Genomic DNA, 16,803 nt, shown 5'->3' with positions numbered 1-16,803 from the left:
GTCACAGCTGTGGGGAATTGTGATGCTTGAGCAGGATGGTCTTATCTGTCTGACTGACCCCCCTCCCCCTGCCCCAATCACCCTGCAAAGATTCTAAGCGCTGGGGGGATACAAGGTGATCAGGTGGTCCCACGTGGGGCTCATAGTCTTCATCCCCATTTTACAGACGAGGTGATTGAGGGACAGAGAAGTTAAGTGACTTGCCCAAAGTCGCACAGCTGACAAGCGGCAGAGCTGGGATTTGAACCCATGACTTCGGACTCCCTAGCCCGTGCTCTTTACACTGAGCCACGCTGCTTCTCTAATACAGTGTTGTGCACACTGTAGGGGCACTCTGAACACTGTAGGTATCCATTACATAGTTGTGCACAAAGTAAGTGCCCATTACAGTGCTCTGCAAAGGTGCCCAGCACAGCACTCTCACAGAGTAATAATAATAATGGTATTAGTTAAGCGCTTACTGTGTGCCAGGCACTGTTTTAAATGCTGGGGTAGATACAAGATAATTGGGCTGGAAACAGTCCCTGTCCCACATAGGGCTCACAGTCTTAATCCCCATTTTACAGGTGAGGGAACCAAGGCCCAGAGAAGTGAAGTGACTTGCCCAAGGCCACACAGCAGACAAATGGCAGAGTCAGAATTAGAACCCATGACCTTCTGACTCCCAGGCCCATGCTCTATCCTCTAGGCCATGCTGCTTCTCTGTCCCTGACCCCCTCTCTCATTGGCTCGGCCTTTTCCGGTCAGACCCCAACTATCCCGGCAGCCAGTGGGGACGGAGGAATCCAGGAGCCTGGTCCCGTCACCCTCAGGGGCCGTGGGATGCTGCCTCCTCCCTGTTCCAGCTTCCCCGAGTCTCGCACCCTGGGCAGGGTGTACCTGGGACATGGGTCCAGCAGGTCCGTAGTGAGGGGAGACCCCTGGCTCCGTCTTGACTGGACGCATCTCCTCAGACCTGGCCACGGGGCCGCTGGACCCTCCAGCCTCGCTGCCAGGGGGTGGGAGCGTCTCGCTGCTGGGTGGGCCTGGGAGACATACACACACACACACACATAAATACACACATGTGGTGACCACGGGCTCTGGCCAACCCTTGAATCCAGACCCCCTCCTTCTCCTGCCACTGTGATGTAGTGCTTACCAGGGGCCAACTGGCTAACCCAAAGCCGGCTTCCTCGCTGGGCCTCAGCTTCCCGATCTGTGCAATGGACAGGAAGTCCCTCCCTTATCCCCCCCCACTACAAGTGCCAGGGGGAGATCTGCAAAGCCCACCTGCTGGAGGGAGCAGGGAGGCCCCTACCTGTTGATGCCTTGGCTTTGTTCACGTTCTTGGGTTTCCGTTTCCTTGTCTGGATTCCCTCTTTCCTCATGGCCAGAGGCCGGGGCACCTGCAGACCCCAACAGCCGGAAAGATGAGTGCCTGGACCGGATGGGGGACCCCCACCCCAAACAGGGCTCCCAGTCCCTTCCCTGCCCCCACATGCTCTTCCCACTCTCCAGCCCCCTTCTACCCCAGCCCACCCTCTCAGCCGACACTGGGCACGTCGGCTGGTGTTCATCCAACCCTTCTGGAGGGTGTCCCTCACCAACTTTCCTGGGGACAGCATGGTGTCACGCGCTCTCAGCTCACTCTATAAAGCACTATGCTTAATAGTGGGGTTGACACAGGATACAGTTGCGGTCCCACATGGGGTCTCATGCTTTCAATCTTTTCAACACAGTTGCAGGGCCTGTGGTTTCTAAGCATGCACAGGAAGGTTGTATTGCATAGGCAACACCTTCCTGTGTGCCCAGGAGGGCTGTGGTGTGCAGGGAAACCTCCGCATGCGCATAGGAGGACTTTGGCGTTTAGGCACAGCTCTCTTGAGCACATGGTGGGCAGCTAATGAGGGACCAGGCTCCCCATTTGGGTGGCAGGCAGAGCTGGGCTGCTCATGCCAACATCTAGGCTGGCAGCAGCCTTGGAGTTGTGAGGGGTGGGAGATCCCGCCCAGCGGCACCTGACCCCACCTCGTTTCACAGACCACTCTCCCCCCTCCACTGTCTGTGAGGCTGAGAGTATGGGGATTTGGAAGGGGGAGGTCCCCGGGGTCTCCACAGCCGCTCACCCCGTGGAGCTTCATGTAGAGGCCACAGGCGTTGCACACGGGCTCCCCCTCGGCGTTCCGGCGCCACAGCGTGGTCGTGGTGGTCTGGCAGTTGGCACAGGAGAGTCCCACGCGGCGGGAGGCGGACTGCGGGCACACGGGAGTGGGGGAAGGGGACGTCAGGGGGAAGGGCTGTGGAGAAGGAGGCAGGGTCGGGTTCACCGGGGGGGCTGCGTTTTGATGAAGGGCTGGGGTGGGGGGCTGGGGACCTGACCATGGAGGAGCAGTGGGCTTGGGGGGGGCTCACCAGCCTACTGGGCTGGGGGCATGGCCTCAGCGGAGGAGGGGGAGTGTCCAGGCTCACCAGGCGGCGCTGCGGTTTGATGAGGGGCCGGTTGATGCCATTCATCTTGTGGTAGAGGCCGCAAGCATTGCACAGGTAGTGGCCGGTGCCATCCCGCCGCCACAGCGGGGTGGACATTGCTCCGCAGTTGACACATTCGCGGCCTTCCGAGAAGTCTTCGAACATTTCTGAAGGAGGGAAGGGGGACATTCACATCGTTGCCCTCTAAATTCCAGCGCAGGCTCCCAGCACCTAACCCCCACACAGGGTTAAATACTAGGACAGAGGCCCCCCCCCCACCCATCACTAGACCCCCTCCAAGAGACAGAACCTGGCAGCAAGGCAAAGGGCTGGACGAAGCCATTGCGAAACACTCAAATCTGGGAGGGCTTCCTGCAAGGGGGGGGCCATCCTGCTGGCATTCATATATCTATCTGTTTATTGATCTGGAAAAGATTCTCTGGGCATCTGTCATGGACCTCAGCTCTCTCTCTTTCAAGGCTGGGCCACAGACATCGTCCACTCGTTCTCAAATCTTATGGTCCTGTTTTTGTAACTCATGCTAAGTCCAGCGGTGTTCCTCATCACACAGCCTGAAAATTGACTTTAAGAGAATTCACTTTCCTGGGTCAAATGGTAACTTTCTATTTTATTACAGAAAGTTATAGCAGCAGCATGGCTTAGTGGAAAGAGCATGGGCTTGGAAGTCAGAGGACCTGGATTCTAATCCCTGCTCCCCCACTGCTGTGTGACCTGGGGCAAACAACTTAACTTCTCTGTGCCTCAGTTACCTCATCCATAAAATGAGGATTAAATCTGTGAGCCCCACATGGGACAACATGATTACCCTTTATCTACTCCAGTGCTTGCAACAGTGCTTGTCACATAGTAAGTGCTTATCAAATGCCATTATTATTATCATTACTATTATTATTATTGAGATCAGGGCTTCTATCTCCACTGCATCTATCTCCAAGTGCTCTTGCTACACAGTATTATTATTACTACTGTGCCAGGCACCAGCAGGTGCTCAGTATTCCCAGCACTTACTACAGTGCCTGGCACATAGTAAGCGCTTAACAAATGCCGTAATTATAATTATTTACGATGGGTGGATGAATGGATAGATAGATTCATTCAATCATATTTACTGAGCACTGCGTGCAGAGCACACACAGATGGAGTGTGGTCCAGTGCTTAACTCTGGGATAAGCAGAAGGGTGTCGCGCGGGTGTGTGCATGTGTAAGAGAGAGAGAGAGGACCCTGTTGTTTAGGGAGTGGGATGTTGCTTCCCCTGCCAGCCGACACTGGGACAATACCAAGCCACTTGCCTGCAAGGAACCTGAATTACCCCCTTCAAACGTCTGCCTCTGTCTCCCAGCTCCATCCCTAGCCCTTGCCAGGAAATGGCGGGGGATGACCAGTTGCCCTCCAGTAATAATAATGTTGGCATTTGTTAAGCACTTACTATGGACAAAGCACTCTTCTAAGCGCTGGGGGGCTACAAGGTGATCAGGTTGCCCCACATGGGGCTCACAGTCTTAATCCCATTTTGCAGATGAGGTAACTGAGGCACAGAGTAGTGACTTGCCCAAAGTCAAAGACAAGCGGCGGAGCGGGGATTTGAACCCATGATCTCTGACTCCCCAGCCCGTGCTCTTTCCACTGAGACACGCTGCTTTTCCAGTCCACCTCCACCTAGGCTCAGGGGAGGCCGGGCCTGCAGAGGGGCAGGGCAGGTGGGAATGGGAGCCATAGACTGTACACGTTTAAGAGGATGGGAGGTGTACACATTTAAGAGGACGGGAGGAATCGCTGAGCTGGGGAAACTGGCTCCACTAGAGGGCCTTACCACCCCACGGTTTTCCAAGGAGCAAACCCTTCACCCCTCACCCCAGCATCATTTCCCCTCCCTCCAGACTTCGGGACCAGAGTCTCCTCCCCTACTGTGTTCTAAGCACTAAGGGAGGTACAAGGTAGTAATAATAATAATAACTCCGGTATTTGTTAAGCGCTCACTATGTGCCGGGCACTGAACTAAGCGCTGGGGTGGATACAAGCAAATTGGTTTGGACCCAGTCCCTGTCTCAGTCTTATTCTCCATTTTACAGTCGAGGTAACTGGCACAGAGAAGTGAAGTGACTTGGCCAAGGTCACACAGCAGACAAGCGTCGGAACCGGCATTAGAACCCATGACCTTCTGACTCCCAGCCCCGTGCTGTATCCACTAAGCCATGCTGCTTCCCTGTATCGAGTCGGACGCGGTCCCTGACCCACAGAGGGCTCCCGATCTAAGAAGGAGAACAGAGACTGAATCGCCATTTTCCAGATGAGGTAACTGAGACATAGAGAAGTGAAATGACTTGCCCAACATCACACAGCAGGTAAGTGGCAGAGGCAGGATTATAACCCAGGTCCTCTGTCTCCCAGGCCCATGCATTTACTCAGCCCACCCATGGCGAGTTCCCCACAATGCCCCCCACCCACCCCTTGCTCAAAGCCAGGGTAGACACACTCCAACCGACAGGATGTCGGGAGGATGGATGGAGCGGGAAGGAAGTGGGAAGTGGTAGGGAAGACAGGACTCCATTGGGAAGGGACCAGGAGGCCTAAGTTTCCCCTGAGGGATTTCTGGGACCTCACCAAGAGGAGGGGGGACGGAGAGGCAACCACCCCCGAACTCTCTCCAACCCCCTAGTTGACTCCCCATACAATCTCCCCCTAAACTGTCCTCACCCGCAGCTCTGTGCCCCCACCAAGCCACTGAAACTCTCTGTCTCAATCAACCTCAGTCAATACCATTTATTGAGTGACAACTGTGTGTGGAGCACTGTGCTAAGTGCTTGAAGAGAGTACAATGAGCAGTAAGAAACATGTCCCTTGCCCTCAAGGAGTTTCTAACTTCAGTCCAGGCCCTTCCCCAGATGGGTGGTTCCCGTGACAAGAGAGAAGTCTTTTCTTTTTCTTATGGTACTTGTTAAATCCTTACTGTGTGCCAGGCAGTGTACTAAGCGCTGGGTATATGCAAGATAATCAGGATGGTTACAGTCCCTGTTTCACCCCGCCCCTCAGGGCTCACAACTAGGAAGGAGGGAGGAGGGTTAAATCCCCATTTTACAGATGAGGAATTGAAGTTCAGCAACTTGCCCCTAGGTCATACAGCAGACAAGTGGAGAAGGTGGGATTAGAACCCAGGTCCTCCCTCTATCCACTGGGCCTTGCTGAAGAGTTTGTGGATAGGAAAGGGTGTCCTGTAATCCCCAGGTTGGGGTGGGATAAGGAAGGAGAAGTGTCTTGCAATAATAGTAGTAATGATATTAAATGCCTACTGTGTGCCAAGCACTGTACTAGCTCTGGGAAAGAGTACACAGGTGGGAATTAGGCCCAGACCCTGTCCCTGGAGGGGCTCACAATCTAGGAATACACTGTAGCAAACACTTGGGAGTCCAGTGGAAGTTCCCTGCCCACAAGGGGCTTCCAACAGAAATTTGTCAATTGGGCTGGAAGAGTGTGAGACAGACTCAAAAGGGGTGTGAGAGGGGGGCGGAGGGGCAGGGAGGGGAGGCAGGAAGCTGTCTCTCTCTTATCCTGGTGTTCGATTAACTGATGGCAGCTGGTGGGAGCTAAAATCTCCCCCCCACCACACAGATAAGAGGCTAGCCCAGCCCAGCCCAGCCCCAGATGCCCAAATTAGAGTGTGTTTGTTAACCAAAGGGCTGGGATGGGGATGGGGGCTGGGGTGAGGTCTCTTCTTACTGGGAGTTGCTGCTCCAGGTCTTTGTCCAAAACTCACAGCTACAAAGGCTGTTGGGGTGGTGTGGGGGTGGGATAATCCTGCTGTGTGCCCCCCACACCTCCCATAGCCCCTCCCCACAGGGGTGACAAGCCCTCCCCCCATCAAGTCTTCCACCCAATGCCGGAGGCAAAGCCAACTAGGATTGCCAATAATAATGGTTTTCGTTAAGCGCTTACTATGTGCCAGGCACTGTACTAAGTGCTGGAGTGGATGCAAGCAAATCGGGTTGGACCCCGTCCCTGACCCCAGAGGGCTCAGTTTTAATCCTCATTTTATAGATGAAGTAACTGAGGCCCAGAAGGGGAGTGACTTGCCCACGACCACACAGCAGGTAAGTGGCAAAACCAGGATTAGAACCCATGACCCTCTGACTCCCAGGCCCATTCTCTATCCTCTGTGCCACGCTGCTTCCCCTAGTTGAGGCCCCAGATGACCCTCTGGGACCAGGTTCCACCCAGGGGGATTGTGTAGGTGCCCAGGAGGAGCCCTTCAAAGATCCAGAACCCCCCTTCTGGCTCCCAACCTCAGTCTGGGGTAGGGTCCATTTTATACCTTGAAGCAGCAGCACGGTTTAGTGGATAGAGCAGGGGCCTGGGAGTCAGAAGGCCATGGGTTCTAAACTTGCCTCGGCTACTTGTCTGCTGTGTGACCTTGAGCAAGTCGCTTCACTTCTCTGGGCCTCAGTTACCTCATCTATAAAATGGGGATTAAGACTGTGAGCCCCACGTGGGACAATCTCATAACCTTGTATTTTAGAACAGTGCTTGGCACATAGTAAACGTTTAAATACCACCATTATTATTATATCGGTGCTCAGCACAAAGAAAGCGCTTAACAAGTAGCACGATTATTAAATCCTGCAGGGTCAGGACCATGGAGGTGCCTTTCTGCTCCCTACCCTTGCTTCCTCCTCAATGTCTGCCCTCTCCCCGAATCTTCCTGTCCCCATGTTGCTCCCTCTCCTGTCTCTCCCTTTGCCCTAGACTCTGATGAGCCTCCTGCCTCTGTCCACAGGCAGGGGAGGACCCCAGACCTGGACACTAATAATAGCCCCTGCAGCAAGGAGCCCAAAGCTGAGCTGTGCATTTCTCACCAGATAAGGAAGTCTGGCAGGCTGGAGGGGGTGGGTGGTGTTGAGGGGGAGGGGGCAGGCCGGGGCTGCTCAGATTGGGGTCAGGTCGACGGTCTCTTCTGGCTCAGTCTTCATCTTCTGCCTTTCTCCCAGTGGGCCACGGCCCCCTGCCAGACCCCTTATACCACCTCCCCCAGCCCCACTTCCCACCTTCTTCCCATTCTCCATTTCCTAAATTGTGACCCCTTCTAGGGACGGGGTCTGTATATAACTCTCACTTGTATACTCTTTCCCAGTGCTTAGTACAATGGAAGGCACCCAGTAAGAGCTTTTCATACATATTACTACTACATTCCCCATTCAGGACGGCCGTGAGCAGGAGATATACCTCCACCCCCACCCCACCCAGGCCCCCAGCCCCCAAGTCCGGGAGAGGTGGCAGCAACAAGCGGGAGGAGGGGGTACACTCCCACTCTGATCCACCTAGGTAGCCCACTGGCTCTGGGAAGCCGGGCTACGATTGAATCCAGGCTCAACATTGGGGAGAAACTTGGGCCTGGGGGGGGGATGCCCTCAGGCACCCGAGGTGAGCACCTTCTGAGAACCCACCCCCTCCAGAAAGCTCTCCCCCACCCCCACTGTGACTGACCCCCACCCTCCCCCAGGCTTCTCACAGTGTGACTCCAATCCTTGGGCCAGTCCAGACCCTCCCCCTACATCGCCCCCCACACTCGGTCTCACTAGTCAGACTGTGGACAGCCCTTAGGGTGACCTCAGAGCGGCCCTTCACACTGACCTCAGCCAGTGCCTCTGTCCCCACCCACCCCGACTTCCAAATTTAGCCCCACCCTTCCAAATTTAGCCCCACCCGGGACCTCCTTTCCCTGGACACAAGGTCACCGCCCCAGCCCCCGGGTCAGTAGGGGCTCCCAACAGGAAGCAGGGCTTAATTCCCTCTCTAGAAGCTCATGGTAGGTAGGGAATGTGTCCGTTTATTGTTATATTTTCTTCTCCCAAGCACTTGGTACAGTGCTGGACTGCCTGTGCTCCCCGCTGAAGACCCACGGAGGTTGCGGCCAAGGGACCAGTGGCCAGATAAACAAGATCAAGACATTGGATGGGCAAAGCAAAGGTGCTGGGCTGTAAGTAGAAATTAGGGAAGTAAGATGGCGTGGGAAAAGTGATTGAGTGCTTTAAAGCCTGTGGCGAGGAGTTTCTGTTTGATGCCAAGGTGTATGGGCAACCACCCGAAGTTCTTGAGGAGTGGGGAGTTGTAAACAGAACAGTGTGCCTTCAATGCTGCCTTAACCTTGGCCAAACGTTCTTTTATGAGAGGAGGCCCGGGATCCCGGTCATGTGGTCATGGCCACCCTTCAGAGAGGCAGGGCCTTGGGGTACGACTCCGGGATCCTATGTCAGGTAGCCCCACGCGCCTGGTGCACTGTTCTGCCCACAACAGAAGCCCAGTCCTGCACTGTACATACATTAGGCATTCAGTCCATCGCTCTACACTCAGCAGATGCCCATTCCAGCACTCCGCACTCAGCAGCCTCCCATTCCAGCATTCTGCACATATCCAGCACCCTGTACAACACTGTACACAAAACAACTGCCTAGTACGGCGCCCTGCACACAGCAGGCACCCAGCACAGGGCCTGCACAAAGCAGATACTGATGCTTTACCCGCTTCACAGTGCCCCCGTGCCCGGCTCCATCGGACCTTGTTTGCATCACCCCCAAGCCCATCCCTTCCTCATCACCCCCAACACACACTTTATTCCCCAGACCAGTTCCGCAAGCGGGGTCCTGGGAAATCCAGCCCTCACGAGCCTCGGGTGTTGCTAAGACTACCAGACAAGGCTTTAAATCCAGCCACTCTTTGACAGGCCACTTGCTTCCGCCCTCCCCCCCCCCAAGGACCCACCTCCTTCGGCCCAGCCCAGGCTAGCGGCGAGGGCGAGGTGGCCGGTGCGGGCCAGAGGAAACGTTTATTTAGGCAGCCAGGTGCCTGCGCAGCCCCCTCCGGATGAGGACAGTGGCTGGGGACGGTCCAGTGGGAGGGGTCCCCACAGCCCAGCGGCCTCCCAGCAGCCACAGCACACGACAGCAGCCACAGCAGAGATTTATGGGGACGGGCTGTGACCGCTTTATAGCGAGCGACAGCCCGGGGAAGGATTTGCGAGATTTAAGTTTGGAGAGAAAGGGCGGGCAAGGGAGGTGGCAGGAACAGAAGGATTTCCGGGCCAGGGGGCGTTTTTCTGGGAGATTATTTAAACAAACAGGGGATTAGGAGTGGGAGCGGGCAAGGATTCCTCCAAGAGCGCTGGCATTTGAGGCTGGCTCTCCACCTGCCTAAGGGGATCAAAGGTGCCGGGTTTGGGGGGGATTTAGCCTGGGGGTCCAGAAGCAGGGAGGGGACAGGTGCTTTGCAAGGCGGACATTGGTTCAGTTCCTTGTCGCAGTGACGGTCCAGCCCAGATATGGCCCAGGGCGCCCTTGGGACCACCATCTTCAGTGTCCGCCCTACCTCTGTGGTGGCTCAGACCGGACTTGGGGGACAGGGATCACGCTGGAGACCCGCTCTAGCCATCAATCGGAAGTATGGATCAGGCACCGACTGGCTGCAGAGGGCTAGGGTACAGAACAGTTAGCAGACACTCATTATTACTGATAGATTGATTGATTGGTTACCTGCACCTATTCTCGGTACTTGTGCCTGGATATGTCATCAATCATCCATCAATGGTATTTATTTAGTGCTTACTGCGTGCAGAGCACTGTACTAAGCATAGGCTAGTATATTCCAATCCCTCGGTCTGTAAATCTTTCTCTGTCTCCTGGTCCCCATCAGAGTGGAAGCTCCTTGTGGGTGGGGAATGTGTCTCATTCTTGCTTCCCCAAGGGCTTAGTGTAGAGTGTTGCACCCTGAGGGTGCTCAGGAAAGCTAGGAGTCAGGAGTTCTGACCTTGGCCTGCTGTGTGACCTCGGTCAAATCATTTAACCTCTCTGGGCTTCAGCATCCTTCCTCTGTAACGTCCTCCCACCCTCTTAGACAGTGGGTGTCATGTGGGCAGGGAGTACAGAGTGGGATAGGCCCAGAGCCTGATCTGATTATTCTGCATCTTCCCCAGTGCTTAGCACAGTGCTTGGCACAGTTTCGAGCTTAAAATTATTATTGTTCATACAGTACTGTCACTGTCCATTCTCATCCATGCATTTTTTCCTAGTTCCTAGTTTGGCAAAAAGCAGGAACTCAATTATATATTCTATTACCAACTACAATAATAATCATGAGGGTAACAATAATGGTGATTTTTATAAAGCACATCCTGCATGCCAAACACTGTGCTAAGCACTGGAATAGATCAAAGATAATCAGTTGGGACACAGTTATCATCCCATATGGGGCTCACAGTCTAAAGAAGAGGAAAAACAGATATTGAAACCCCATTTTCCATGAGGAAAATTAGGCCCAGAGAAAAACAACAATAATAATCATTACTGTATTAAGCGATTACTGTGTGTCAAGAACTGTACTAAGCTCTGAGGTGCATAGAAGATCATCAGGTCCCACATGGGGCTCACATTGTCAGTAGAAGGGAGAACAGGTACTGAATCCCCATTTTGCTGTTGGAGGAACAGAGGCACAGAGAAGTTGAGACTTGCCCAAAGTCACACAGCGGGGAAGTGACGGGGCCCCGATTAGAACCCAAGTTCTCTAACTTGCATGACTGTGCTCTTCCTACTAGGCCACATTGCTTTGCCAACGGGGGAGGCAGATATAAAATATTTAGAAGTGGCGGAATCAGAAATGTTGAATGTTTAATCCCCAGCACTAAGTACAGTGCCTGGCACACAATAAGTGCTTAACAAATACCATTATTATTATTGTCTATGTCTGTATACTGGCTAAATGTCTTGGGGTAACAAGTATAATTCAACTCATCCTTTTTGGCCCAAAGCACCCGGCCAGAGTTTTGGGAGAGCTCTGTACAATGAGACCAAATGGTGGCAGAGGAGATGACAAGATTAGAGACCATGGCCATGGATTTCTTGATGCCCGAGGTCCCCCCCCACCCCCTGCAACCCCTGCCAACTCCTGGAGGTTGGATAGCAGATTTCCTCTCCAAGGCTCATCCCAGCCAGTCCCAGAACTGTCTCATCAAAGAGGGAGAAGCAGGGATGGGGGCTGTGGTGCTCCCTTGAGTCTAGCAGGAATTCAGTAGAGCCATGCCACACCTCCCTCCACATGCTGATCCATCTTCCCCTGACTACCATGCCATGCCAGTTACTTGGGAGTCCCGATGTGCTTTTTTTAACCCAGGAAAGTGCTCTTTTCTCATGCAGAGAGCTGAATGAGCTCCCAGCAAGAACCCACCCCAGGGCCTTAGTGGGATGGAGATTTGCCACCAGAGACCGGACAAAGAACCGACTGACCATCCACACTTTAAGGGAGTGACCCAGCCTGCCCAGAGCTTCCCACCACTGCCCTCTCCCATCCCCCACTTCTCTGCAGAGGCCCAGGTCTAAGGAGGCCACAGGTGAGATCCCGGAAAACGCAAACATACTGGCCACCCTAGAAGTGACAGGCACACATGGCTTCACACACAGCGCACCCGTCAGGTGACATCACACCATGATGTTCCACGGAAATCCATTCCACGGAAATCCAAAGAACCCAGAATGAGCCCAGTGGGGGTGGGAGGGCGAGAGCCTCACTGACGCCCTAGCAGAGGGAGGCCGGATGACGGAAATCCTGCAATAATTGCAGCTGGCATGGGGTCCGTGTTGGGCAGAACACCGTGAGGAGCACTCAAGGTCGATCCTGGGGAACAAGCGGTGACATCACTGCTATATCAATCGATGGTATTTATTGAGCGTCTACTATGTGTACAGCACTGTACTAAGTGCTTGGAGAGTACAGTACAGCAGAATTAGCAGAACCCTAGCATTGGGAGCCGCCATCCAATCCCCAGCCACCATCCCCTAACCTCGACCGCTCCCACCTCCCCAGCCAAGAGCCATGCCCGACCTACAACCTTGCTACTATCCTGAAGCCCCCAGGCTCTCTGACTGTCTGCACCAAGTCCACTGCTCATTTCTGCCCAACTACCAACTCTCCTGAATTGTATTCTCCCAACTGTGAGTACAGTGCTCTGCACATAGTAAGTGTTCAGTAACTACAATCGACAGATTGATCTACACGCCCCTCCCCCCCCCCAAGTCCATCTACACCAAATCCACTGCTCACTTCCGGCAATCTACACCAAGCTCATCACTCATTTCTGACTGTCTACACAAGTTTGTCTACATCAAGCCCACCACTCACTTCCGGCCATCTACTCTAAATCTTTCTATACCAAGCCCACCACTTGCTCTTGGTCATTCACACCAAATCCATCTATACCAAGTCTACCTTTCACTTCTGGCCATCTATACCAAATCTGTCTATACCAAGCCCACTGCTCACTTCTGGCTACCTATACCAATCCCACTGCTCATTTCTGGCCAACTACACCAAACCCATCGTTCATTTCCAGCAGCCTACACCAAACCAGTCTTCCCAAGAGCCACCAGACTGAGCTTTTTTCCTCTCTCTAACACACAGTACTGTGATCTACACACAGTAAGTGCTCAGAAAATAAGACTGATATTTGTAAAATGAAGACAGTTCAGGTTCATTACCCCGCTCTCTGACACTCTTCTCTTCTCTCTAAATCTTCTCTCGAGAAAGATGTGCAAATTCGACATTCCCTGGAGAACATGAAGCCCAGAATCTTAGCTCAAATGGCCCAACAGCTTGTCTCTCGTAGAAGTATGTTTCAGACTCTGGATGCCATCCTTCGTTCTCCTTCTCCCAGTCCACCCCAGCTCACACTCTTTTCTCCTCCTAAACTCATATTCTCCCTGCTCGCCATTCTTTTCCCTCCCTCTTCATCGCTAGTTCCTCCCCTGGCCACGAATGCCCTCCCCCTTCAAATCCACCAGACACCCAGCTTCCCTGTCCCTGCCTGGATCGTCTGCATTCTGAGTGCTTAGCACAGTGCAAGGCACCCAGGAGATGCTCAGTAAAGAAAATGTGGTATTTTTAAAGTGCTTACTATGGGCCATTGGGGTAGATACAGATAATCAGATGCCATAAGGGGCTCAGTCTAAGCAGGAGGGAGAATGGCTTTGAATCTTCCATTATACAGATGAGGGAACTGAGGCATGGAGAAGTTACACAGCAGATAAGTGGCGGGGTCAGGATTGCAACCCAGGTCCTGACATCCAGGACCATGCTCTTTTTACTGGGCAACCCTGCTTCCCAATGAAACAGCAATCAGTAGATATAGATGATCAATCAACTAATGGATCGACTCAATCTCAAGGAAAGCCTGGCTTCCGGGAGTATCAGATTCCCCAGAATGTTGGGGTGGGGTTCGAGGGATCAGGGCTGGGGGATGGAAGGTGTAAGGGATGGGGGAGGGAAGGAGCGTGAGGGAGGAGCGCTGGGGAGGTAAAGTAGGAGTGAGATTTTGGGGGTGGGGACAACGGGATGGTTGAAGGGATGAGGAGGGGGTGGGTGTGAAGGGTGGAGCTGCCATTCAGGGGAGGGGGAGGGGAGCTGAACCCATTCTTGCTTGTCTTGAGCCCCCTTCCCCCACCCTGCTGCCTTGCCCGGGCAGCCCATATCATTAACTGTCTTTATCGGCTTGATTTATGGAACTCGGCCCAGCTCCCTCAACTCCAGGGAGGGCACGGGAGGGAGAGAGGGAAGATATATATATTTCTTTGCCCCCCCCCCCCCCGCAATACCTGATAAAATATCTGAAAAAGCCAATTGAGACCTTGACAGAACATATTCAACCCAGGTCCAGTCCGATAAAGCCCCCGAGGCCCAGGCCCGCCCGGAGGACGAGGCCCACCGTTCCCCCACTGGCCAATCGATCGATCCACCTCGCTATCAGGAACGACAGCCACTACGATAGGAGAAGGCGCAGATAAGAATGGGGAAGGGGCACACGGGGATCAGGGAGGGGGCCACGGTTCCAACCCCCACACCTGCAGCGGCAGTGGCCGCGGGGTCAGGGCAGGGGCGGCCGGAGGAGAACTTGGGCCCGATCGGATTTTGAAACGTTGCAAAAGGAGGGGGTGAACTTTGAGACTCCGACGTTTATTCTGTGATTATAATTAACCTGCTCGCCTGCAGCTATCGATCGGTGCCCGGGGAAGAGTGACAAAGTTTTCCTGTGGGGAAGCAGGAGGCGGGGGGGACGGCCCGGAGACAGGGCGGAGGAAATGGGGTCTTTGGGGTTGGTGATCACAGCCCTAAGGAAGATGGCGTGGAACACACAGGGAAGGGGAGTCAAGAGAACCAAGTTCAAGTCCTGGCTCTGCCCCGGTCTCTGCTGGGTGACCACAGGCATGTCACTCGACCTCTCTGGGCCTCCGGTCTTCCTCTGTAAACTAAGGAGATGGTTCCCGGCTTTCCACCTATGCCTGAAAGCCCCAGCACTGTGCATACATTTGGTAAATACTGATATGTTTACCACCATCCCTACTACTAGAGAAGCAGGGTGGCTTAGTGGCAAAAGCCGGGGTTTAGGAGTCGGAGGTCATGGGTTCTAATTCCGGCTCTGCCACTTATCAGCTATTTGGCTTTGGGCAAGTCATTTCTCTTCTCTAGGCCCCATTTACCTCGTCTGGAAAATGGGGATGAAGACTGTGAGCCCCATGTAGGACAACCGCATTACCTTACCCCCAGTGCTTAGAACAGTGCTTGGCACATAGTAAGCACTTAACAAATACCAACATTATTGGAAGTAACTGGCACTGGTAGCAATAGCAGCAATGGTAGAAGTAAACTTAATAATAATAATAATAATAATAATAATGATGTTGGTATATGTTAAGTGCTTACTATGTGCCAAGCACTGTTATAAGCATGGGGTAGATATAGGGTAAGCAGGTCGTCCCACCTGAGGCTCACAGTCTTAATCCCCATTTTCCAGATGAGATAACTGAGGCGCCGAGAAGTGAAGTGACTTGCGCAGAGTCACCCAGCTGACAGGTGGCGGAGCTGGAATTAGAACCCATGCCCTCTGACTCTTAAACCCAGGCTCTTGCCACTGACCCACGCTGCTTCTCAGAAGTAATAATAATAATAATGATGGTATTTATTAAGCGCTTACTATGTATAAAGCACTGTTCTAAGCGCTGGGGGGGAATCCAAGGTGATCAGGTTGTCCCATGTGGGGCTCACAGTCTTAATCCCCATTGTACAGATGAGGTGACTGAGTCACCGAGAAGTGAAGTGACTTGCCCAAAGTCACACAGATGGCAAGCGGCGGAAACCAAGCCCGGGCTCTTTCCACTGTGCCATGCTGCTTCTCTAAGGCAGTGTAGTATTCATTCCTTCAGTTGTATTTACTGAGCGGTGCTACGTGCAAAGCACTCTACTAAGCGCTTGAGGGAGGAGGAGTGATGATAGTAAGTGTAGCAATATTAGAAGTAGTAGCAGCAGGGGTCGTAGAAGAGGTCGTAGAAGGAGTAGAAGGTGCAGCAGTGGTGATGGTAAATGTAGCAGGAGTGTGTAATAGAAGTAACAATGGTGGTTGTAGAAGAACAGTAATAAGGGTGGTAGTCATAGCAACAGTAGCCACGGTGGGGGGTAAACACAGCAGTAGTAGTTGTCATAGGAGCAGCGGAAGGGTAGTAGGAATGACAGCCGGACTGACTCATCCAGTAGAGCATCTGTGACGGGCCGCAAGGTCACCACCCCAGGGCCCACAACTCAGGATTGTCCCCGTCTTCCCCGGGATTCTGGGAAGCCAAGGATCCGGCTGTGGAGCAGTGGGGCCGGGGTCCCCGGGTTCCAGCTTTGGGGACACTGGGGCTGGTTCTCTCCGGTTCCAGCTGTGGGGATGATGGGGTCGTTGACTCTGGGATCCCGGTCCTGGGGTCGATAGGGCGGGTGTCCCCTAGTTCCGGCTCACTGGGCCGGACTCCAGCCTGGCTGCCCTGGGGAGCCGCTCAGGAGTGGCCGAGCTGGGCCGCCCACCCCTCCCCCAGCCCCTACGGCCCGATGGCCCACCCCAGGACTCCTCCCCCTTCCGGTCCCCCCCTCCACCCAGGGGGCAGCGAGCTTCTCCACACGCCTGGGAAAATCTCCCCTGACTCCGGCTTCCGGGTTCAGCTTTTCCCGGGGCAGATCTTGGCCTCCTGGTCTGGGCTCCGTCCCCGGGCGGCTCCAGACGGGCCGCCTTATCGCCATGTCGGTTCCCGTCCGAACGGCAAACAGAAACCCGGCTCCCCGGAGGGCGCCCGGGCGTCCGGCCTGATAGCATGGGGACAGGCCCCCGTCCGGCTCGGACGCCGCCGTGCCCGACGCCTTCGTGTCTGTTCCTTGTGTTTCCAGCGCCGAGGCCCGCAGCTCAGACACGGTGCCCACATTTGCGGGGACCGGGGGGAGGAGGAAAAGGGCGTGACAGGTTTCCCTGCTCCGTATAATGTCGGTACACT

General features: G+C 54.1%; 1 protein-coding gene across 3 annotated transcripts in view; it reads right to left on the bottom strand.

Moving 5' to 3' along the window:
- GATA4 (GATA binding protein 4) overlaps positions 1 to 16,803 on the bottom strand; it is a 33,081-nt gene that overhangs the window by 2,166 nt on the left and 14,112 nt on the right. For all 3 annotated transcript variants that reach the window (XR_003755517.1, XM_029053440.1, XM_029053441.1), the window contains 4 exons: positions 2,452 to 2,618; positions 2,109 to 2,234; positions 1,301 to 1,388; positions 880 to 1,025 (listed from right to left, as the gene is read on the bottom strand). Coding sequence is in view for 2 of the 3 variants with exons in the window: in XM_029053440.1 (XP_028909273.1) it covers positions 880 to 1,025; positions 1,301 to 1,388; positions 2,109 to 2,234; positions 2,452 to 2,618 (527 nt within the window). In the remaining variant the exon portion in view is untranslated. The remainder of the gene's footprint in view (positions 1 to 879; positions 1,026 to 1,300; positions 1,389 to 2,108; positions 2,235 to 2,451; positions 2,619 to 16,803) is intronic.

Source organism: Ornithorhynchus anatinus, chromosome X2, assembly GCF_004115215.2.
Source record: "Ornithorhynchus anatinus isolate Pmale09 chromosome X2, mOrnAna1.pri.v4, whole genome shotgun sequence".
In the NCBI taxonomy this organism is placed as follows: domain Eukaryota; kingdom Metazoa; phylum Chordata; class Mammalia; order Monotremata; family Ornithorhynchidae; genus Ornithorhynchus; species Ornithorhynchus anatinus.
Note: the sequence above shows the minus strand (reverse complement) of the source record. Positions and strands in the feature narration are given on the sequence as shown.